Source organism: Zootoca vivipara, chromosome 8 (assembly GCF_965207765.1).
Source record: "Zootoca vivipara chromosome 8, rZooViv2.hap1.1, whole genome shotgun sequence".
In the NCBI taxonomy this organism is placed as follows: Eukaryota; Metazoa; Chordata; class Lepidosauria; order Squamata; family Lacertidae; genus Zootoca; species Zootoca vivipara.
Genome location: NC_142591.1, coordinates 55,015,517 through 55,024,135, shown reverse-complemented (window position 1 = coordinate 55,024,135; position 8,619 = coordinate 55,015,517). Strand labels below are relative to the sequence as shown.

The following is an 8,619-nucleotide window of genomic DNA, read 5'->3' as shown; positions in this document are numbered from 1 at the left end:
AAGGCATCATGGGACTTGTAGGCCAAAACATCTGGAGGGGCGCAGTTTGGAGATGCCTGGTCTAAAACATTTAAACTTTCTACTAACGACTAGGCCCCCAACCTGTCCAATATTTTGCCTGACCAAAGGTGGCAACTCTAGTTCAAATGAGTATCTGGAATAAAAGAAAATATATGTTTAGCTCATGAAAATATGCTCCAATCTAGGCAGGTCGCACCTGAGCTTTCGAAAGAGTTCATTCAAAAGATCCATGCCCAGTCAATTGCAAGGGGAAGACCGCCAAAGTATAGAATCTCATGAGTTGCCACAGTTGGGACAAGACATATATATAAATATGTTAATAATGTTCAGTGTAAAACTAATTATGCACATTCCAACTCTGCCTCCAGCAGGAGGCTGGTATGAACCAAAACATTTATAAACATTTACATTTATAACAAAAGGGAGAGAACTGACCATTCACTTGGCAAACACATTTAAATGTTTCCAGAGAAAAATAAACAACCCCCAAGGTAATAGGCTCTTAAATACGACTCCAGGGATCAAAGGAATTTCACCCAGCTCCTAGATCAGTCCAATCAGGATATTTTCCTAAACTGGATACAACTATATTACAATGGCTTTGTAATAATCAAGCACTCCGCCAGAATTGACATTTGTGGTCTAAACCACAGAGCCTAGGGCTTGCCAATCAGAAGGTTGGCAGTTCGAATCCCCGCAACGGGGTGAGCTCCCGTTGTTCGGTCCCTGTTCCTGCCAACCTAACAGTTCAAAAGCACGTCAAAGTGCAAGTAGATAAATAGGTAAACGGCATTTCCATGTGGAAAAACTGTCTGCGGACAAACGCAGCTCGCTCAGCCAATAGAGCGAGATGAGCAACGCACCCTCAAGAGTTGTCCGCGACTGGACCTAATGGTCAGGGGTATCATTACCTTTACCTAACTGCATAAGCTCCAAAAGTATGGATGTCACTAAGAAACAAACAAAAAAACACCCTGTACTTCAATATCAATAAAAGTGTGGTCTGGGTAAAGTATTTTACAGAAACTGGAGAAATGATAGCCTTGGTTACAGGCCATTGATTGCAATGTTTTGTTACCTTGGAGCAGATGGTGGTGTTCGGTCCCTAACTCCTAAATTCTTGGCAGTGTTCTGCACTCTTGCTCCCTGTAAGACAGAAAAATGATTGTGCTTCTAATAGAGTTATTCCTTAGAAAATGGGGAGGGGGCTCTCCACCAGGACATTTACAGGGTTATTCATTTAAACAAAATGGTCAAATATAGGATACCTAAACAATAATTTTGTCCTTGCTGATTCGGAAATAGAAGATACCCCTAATCAGCAGTAAGTAACTGAAGAGTTGTTTGTGGCTTCAGAAAATATAATCAAATAAGGTGATTTCAAATAAGTTCCCACTGCACTTTCAGTTTCTAAAGGCAGAATTCTGACCAAACATTCAAAACCCTGGAGAGGTTCAAAGAATGGTCAGCACCTGTGCTATCCATAATGCTTTAATTCCTCATAAAATGTAAAATGTAACAAATTCAAAAAATATATACCAAAGTTATCGGAAAAACTACAAGGTAGATGGCAATTAAAGATCAAAACAGACGCATCCATCGCTGTGCTGTAAATGTTATGTTTTATGTTTTGACTATCTCAAGGTCATGCTGAGCTAGGAGAGATAAATTCATGTGCTCAGAGAGCTGGGCATTCTTACTTTCATTTTGTATCTCACATCTTGCAGTTCTTTCTCTGCAAGTGGGTTTGGATTTTTATTTTATTTTTTGTAACGAAGCCGAGACACGCTGGGGGAGAAGTGGCACTACTATCAGTGCTGCTTTGGTGCACAATTGTGCCGATTTTGAGTGAGATCTCGCCACAAATGGGCATAATCTTGCTTGAAATCGGCACCACTTATTTGCCAAGGTGATGGGGCAGCAGTGGGCCCCTTTGGATTGATGGCCATGGCTCTAACCACCTGCCTTGGCTGAGAAATCCCGGGTTCCCAGGCCCAGTCCTGTTCAACCTGCATATGCTTTAAATATTAATGTTGTACTTTCAAATGGATAGAATTGCTTTCCAAGGCCAATAATCCAACTTGGGGGGGGGACTGAGCATTGGGTAGCGAAAATGTAACCTATCAAAGCAATAAAAAAGCCTACTTGTTTGCGCATCACATCTGTAGCTTGCAGAATATAGCGAGGAGGTAGGCCATGACTCCGAGCAAGAATTATAGCCTGTTCCAGAGTGACACTCAGAGTGCACCTGCAATACAAAATCAGATAAATGCAGGAGAGATCAAGTTTTATTGCGTTCTAGTTCTCTGTATAAAAATGTGTAGTCATGTTGGTCCATTAGAACAAAAATCCAAAGCTGCAGTAGGATAATGTATTTATTAGGTCCAACCAAAAAAGTCGAAGTAGTGAGTAGCCTTTCTTTCTAGTTCTACAGAACTCTTCTTACCATCTAGAACAGTGGTCCTCAACCTTGGGCCTCCAGATGTTTTGAGATTACAATTCCCATTATCCCTGACTACTGGTCCTGCTAGCTAGGGATCATGGGAGTTGTAGGCCAAAAACATCTGGAGGCCCAAGGTTGAGGACCACTGATCTAGAACACACACAAGGGAGGTGCTGATTCCGGAGCAAAACATACAAGCCCCGCCCACCAGATACCAAGCACTCTACTATTTGAATTAGGCTCGAGTGTTTTTCATGCAGTTTTATGATGCAAACATGTTGAAACTGCACCACATGAAAATCAAAAGTCTGTCTGAAACTTCCTATCGAATTTAAAGAGAAATTTTATCAGTTTTTTCTCAAATAGGTAAAACTCAAATTTATAGAACATATTTTGGATTTTCATTTGAGAAGGCAAATTTGTGCCTAGATAATCCAAGCCTACTGCTCTTATCCGCTGGGCAACACATATTCTTCAATCTGATGAATATTTACTTAGTGGTAAATTAAACTGAGCTTAATTCTATTGTAAATTGTTGTGATCTGCTGCAGGGTGGGATGGCATTCTTTGCTTGCAAGGCAGCTAGAAACCAACCAACTAGGGGAACTAGGATTGTAATTGTGGCCTCAAAATCCCAAAACAGAAGATTCTCCCTCTTTAGGATTATGCTAATTTTAATAAATGATGGTGAATTTACATAAATGATTAATTTGTATACATTATAGTAAATATGTTTCATATAGCACTCTGAAGGTTAATAAGTACATTTATTTTCTTTCTGGTGTGATCCTATTCAGATGATACACTTGATTGCTATACATGTCTGTCTGGAGAGATACAGGATTTGTTGCTTTAATGTAAAATTGGAAAATGTACTGTAATAAAAATCAAAGCAAAAATAATTGCTAACTTTTCAGAAGCTCAAATATTAGCTCTGATACTGGAATGCAAATAAATCTTTCAAGCATTTTTAGCTTAGTGCTGTTAAGTACAGTTCAATTTGGACTCTGTGGAAGAAATAACAGACAAAAGAGCCACTCTCCACACCAAACTGAAAGATAGCTAGGACATGGATTTGTATTTAACTAAAATGAAAAGCTGATAACATAATTTGTTGCCAATGGTCGTTTTCTGTGAACTGCATTTATTCTCTCTCTTATAGAATGCATAGGATTGTTAAGTCCATTCAACATTTGATCCTGAATGACCTGGGTTCTGTGACTGTCTCCATGTTGGAATCCGTATGCACAAGTAAAGCAGCCCCCTTGAGGTTAACACCAATCACGCATTGGCTGGGAAGTGTCCGCAGTGCGCATCAAAGAGGTGAGGGTCACTGTGCATGTTTCCACTTGCCCTTTTGTACATTCAGACTGAACATCTGAAGAGGGCTTTAAAGTTCTTAACCTCAGCAGGTCATGTAGATTTCAGAAGATTATAAATTTCTTACTGCTTTGAGAACACTTGCATTACTCTAAAAATAAGGTCTTTTATTTTAGCGTTTGGTTTTATTTCCACGTATTTTCAAAAAATGCCCTACCATCTGCTACTTACTCATTCTGTTCTCTTGGTTGGGTTTTGCTAATTAGTGACCTTTAAATAAATTTGTTCTTTATTCATGAGAAAAGTCAAAACCACTCAAGATTTAATACAAAAGGCAGAGAAAGCAGACTAAGTTTAGATTCTTAAAACCAGTGCTTTTCTTCTGGGGGTACGCATACCCCTAAATATTTTGTGAATATTTGTAATTTGTCCATTTACTGTATTTATTTTTCCCAATTTGAACTATAAAATGGTACCCCTAAACATTTTCTTTCTCTCTTTTTTTTTTTTTAGAAAAAAGGCACTGCTTAAAACTGCCTGTTGGGTTCTCACTTCTGAGCTGTCCTCACATGCCAGTCCACAAAATGGCTTATGTTCCTCTTAGACCAGTAGGAGGCACGCATCTAGGAAGCATTGTGGTATACCTAGAAGCAGCATCCATTTAATTTTTGTTATGTAATCTCTCTCTTACTCAAGTGAAACCCAGCTTGCAGTGTGGCACCCAAGACAAATCTAGGCAATGTTATTAGTTATTCAAGAGCAACACCAGAGTAGAGTAGTTCACAAGGAGATAGCGCTCAACCACATTTGGGACAGCAACATGTTTAATATATATAAGATAGTGTTACATATTCTTATGCTAAGCCACCTCACAGTCAGTTACACGAGCTGTACACACATGTTCAGTTCTGAATAAAAAAGGTTTCAATAAATCATTATTATTGGAACTGGGTGACAATAGCAGCAATCAAGAATAGTGATAAATTACCATACCGGTGAACTCCACTATTGCACATAATGATATGGCAAGCTCCAAGTCTGCTACAGAGTTCTGAAGAGACTGACAGCAGTCCAACTCCTGAAGCACTGCATGCTGTGTAAGCACAGGATGCTGTGCGCTTCGATCTTATGAATGACACCATCAGTCGGTAAAGTTCATCCAGACAATTGATGGGCCGCATCAGCTGCAAGTAAGTGACAATGCTGCTGTCATTAATATATTCTCACTGCCTCAAGAAGAAAGTAATGAATTCTAAGTTCATCAAAAACCAAACTGTTATTTCTCTTAATGACATGAGAATCAATAAATTCAGAGCATAGGTACCATGGCATCCTGAAGACAGCCTTTTTTGTCCTTCATGTAGAAGATAAGTAACTTTAGGTCCCATTACAGTGGTACCTCGGTTGTTGAACGTAATCCGTTCCAGAAGATGGTTTGACTTCCAAAACATTCGACAACCGAATTGAGGCGCAAAGGGAGAATTTCAATTTCAATGGTGAAAATTGAAAAACACGCAGCAGAAACCGTTCGACTTCCAAGAAGCATTCGAAAACTGAAACGTTCGGCTTCCGAGACACTCGAAAACCAAGGTACCACTGTACCAGGACAAAGTTGTAGCTGGCCCCTTAGCAATTATGTAACAAAAGCAGCTTTTGTTCTTTAATTAGACAATTAAAGGAAATTAACAGTGGAAACTTTTTAAATAGGCAGATTACACTTTCTAGTGAAACAAAGAAAGGAAATGGAACTAATGAATTGTCATACTTACAATAGAGATTTTTTCCCCTGAAAACTCTCTCTTATATTCACAATCTCAAGGAAGACAGGGTTGTAGCTCCAGAGAGCTCTACTGATTTCTGCTGCTAACAGTTCCTTTAGTGGGGTAGGAGAGCGGGGGGGGGGGGAATACAACTCTCAAAACAGCTGGAGGACTGAGTTTGGGGGTGCCTGTGGTAGACAAATCTAAAAAGCCTGGGACACAAATTTTCACGGTCCTCTAACAACTATGACGGCTCATTTACCAGAAGTAATGTATTTAGCATTAACTCTGGAAGTGTATGTTCGATTCTGGCCAAACTGAGCCTCCTAGAGCCTTTGTGTCCCAGGCTTTTTAGACTTATCTACCATGTACTATCTGAAACCAAAGGCGTTGCCAGACTTGAAATATATTAGCATTCTTTTCAGCTCTTCTACCCCACTACTTCTGTCCTTTCTATTCTATTTGCGTGTTCAGACCTTTAAACCTCCCCCTTAAATTCACATAAGACTCAAATTTTTTGTTTGGTTTTCGGCAGAATTTAGGCCACAACTTTATTGATTACAGTGAGTGGTTGCATAGGCTCTGGTTCGACTAGCTCCCTAACCCGTGGCAGGTAGCGCTGACCCAGAGCTCCATTGTAGGTCAGCCTAGTGTGAACACCTGGAATGGCAGAAAGCCGGGGACATGCTATGTCCACCACCCAGATGTCCCCCTGGACTCAGGCATGGGCACAACCCCTCACAGGGTTGACCAAACCATTGAGTCCCTGGATTCCTTTAACAGAATACCCCTTCGCATAGGGATGAGAGCTGTTCCCCCATCCCTATCACCTGAACCAGAGCCTGTCCGCAACCTTACAAGTTGTGACGATTTGCAACGAGGCAGGCGAAACCCAAATGGCACTAGCCAATCAGCCATGTTTGGAAAATTCATGCCGTGCCCCTGTCCCAATGACAGACGACACATGACGGCATAGCAAGGTCAAGCACGCAAGCCCTAAAAGTAGGGAGAGGTTGGCGGGTGTTCCAATGCACTGATCAAAAGAGGAAGCTCTGAGTCATGTGCATTGGCATTTTAGCTAGCGTCCCATTGGTCAGATTAAACCCAGCATCAAGGGACCTACCAATAGGGTGTTGTGGCTATCCAATCGTACCCACCCACAACACAAGGGTTTGGTTGCCAGGTCTCACTGCAACACGTGCCCTCTTTGAGGGAGGGCACAATTTCTGATGCTTGTGCCTCCTGTTTTATGCTTTAAGGTTCATGCATATGCACCTGCCGAAAACAGCCACTTATAAAGGTGTCGTCTTACTAGTTTACAAAAGTAAGTTTATGCTCTGCCTCCATGATTAGAAGCTGTTTAGTTTTGAATACCAGTTGCTAGAAATTGCAGGATGAAAAAGTGCTCTTGTGCTTGGATGCTGCTTGCAGGCTTCATGTAGGCATCTGGTTGGCCACTGTGAGAACAGGATACTGGACTAAATGGGCCATTGGCCTGAACCAGCAGGCTTTCCTTATGTTCTTAAGTCAGCCATTCTATGTATAAACATGGGCACATGTGCCCATCTACAGATAAAACAAATATGGCAGCAGCAGCACTGGAAGGTATGGTATAGTTGAGTGAGCTCTGCATTGTGAGTAACCTAAATCTCTGAAACATAAGAAACTTCCTGATAAGGACCCTAAGGAGTAGGTTCCCCTCCTTCATATGATTAGTCCAGTTTTTAAGCTTAGAATGTCTCAAGAAATACAATGTTTTTCTTGTGGACAATGTGCATTGCACTATTGCTCTTAAGGAATACCTAATTTGGATGATGAAACAGTTTAATTAACACATCCTTATTTCGTTTACCTTATCTATATAAGCAGCTTTTGATGTTGAATTAGGTGGAAGATTTGACTTGTCCAGGTAAAATGCCCTGAAAAAAAATAAACATCTACAATGGGTTAATTGTTCAAGAGCTTTTATAATGTACTTTTAAAGCAAAAACCTTTAGCCTCTTTGTGGCATTTTTAAAGCATCCACAACACAAAGAACCATCATGCAAATTAGTGATGGGCAAATGTTAATTTAATGCAACCCTCCCTTGAAACTTATTGTGAAAAATATTAATAATTTTGAGGCAAGCTGTCCTGAAAATTAAATGTACCCCACCATATGGTGCAAGCCAAAGCTTTCATTAATATAAAATATGCTAACCCGTGGAAACAGACTTAGTTAAAAGTTGTAGAATGAGAAAATCTTAGTTTGCATTACAAAAGCAATTCTTTAGAATATATGACCTTTACAGGGTCATGTTTACAGCAGCTTGCATAAGATCTACTGCAATTAGTAATAGTCTGGAAAAGTAGATCATGAATGGCTATGGGTAGTTCAGGACCCAAGTTCAAATACTTTACTTTCAGTTGAACAAGTGAAGAGCACTTTTTATTATTTGATAGGTCTTGATTTTATGGTCTACAAAATAACCATGATGGAATCAGTCAACACCAAACATAGCACCCAGGGAGCTATGCAGATTCTGGAGTGTGCTATCTCCTTCCTTCCATTTGTGTTTGTTGTGCTTATGAGGAGAATAAAAGGATTTGAACCCTGCCTGTATGGATGCCTGGGGACTAGCTCTAGCACAGTAATTGCTAGCATGCTTCACTAGCTGGTTGAGTTCGGGTGGGAGGATACTGTGGTGTCATATTGCAATTTCTGTGTGCAGTGATGCCAGGGCTGTGATTATGTTTTTCCCCCTGTGTCACAAGTTTTTAGTTATTTCCATGTGTGGGCAGAATGCATATATTGAGTACAGTATATTAGTAGCATCACAAGCCACAAGCTGCCACTGGTGGTGTTCCATTGGACTACACTCGTGCTTGTCTCTCTCTTTTTTAACACTCTTTTGGTATTTGTAAAGAATGTGTTGTTCCTATCTCTTCCTGGGCTGAGCATGCATTGTATTTGGCAGCCATTTTACCAGCAAAGCAGAAACATTTATCTATTTCCTGTGGAATACAAATATAGGACAGTTCAGCCCTTGCACCAGATTGGTTTTCAGAGTGTAATTTACGTGAACATGAAATAAT

At 40.3% G+C, this 8,619-nt stretch overlaps 1 protein-coding gene and 1 long non-coding RNA gene across 3 annotated transcripts in view; one reads left to right on the top strand and one right to left on the bottom strand.

Moving 5' to 3' along the window:
• The window catches only part of LOC148684856 (uncharacterized), a 32,649-nt gene extending 28,862 nt beyond the window's left edge, over positions 1 to 3,787 (top strand). Inside the window, exon 3 of the long non-coding RNA XR_015951510.1 lies at positions 3,627 to 3,787. This is a non-coding gene — a long non-coding RNA (uncharacterized LOC148684856). The remainder of the gene's footprint in view (positions 1 to 3,626) is intronic.
• Positions 1 to 8,619, bottom strand: part of PREX2 (phosphatidylinositol-3,4,5-trisphosphate dependent Rac exchange factor 2) — a 102,824-nt gene that overhangs the window by 2,687 nt on the left and 91,518 nt on the right. For both annotated transcript variants that reach the window (XM_035125053.3, XM_035125054.3), the window contains exons 36-39: positions 7,397 to 7,463; positions 4,778 to 4,968; positions 2,167 to 2,269; positions 1,100 to 1,167 (exon numbers count right to left, since the gene is read on the bottom strand). In XM_035125053.3, coding sequence (XP_034980944.3) covers positions 1,100 to 1,167; positions 2,167 to 2,269; positions 4,778 to 4,968; positions 7,397 to 7,463 — 429 coding nt within the window. The remainder of the gene's footprint in view (positions 1 to 1,099; positions 1,168 to 2,166; positions 2,270 to 4,777; positions 4,969 to 7,396; positions 7,464 to 8,619) is intronic.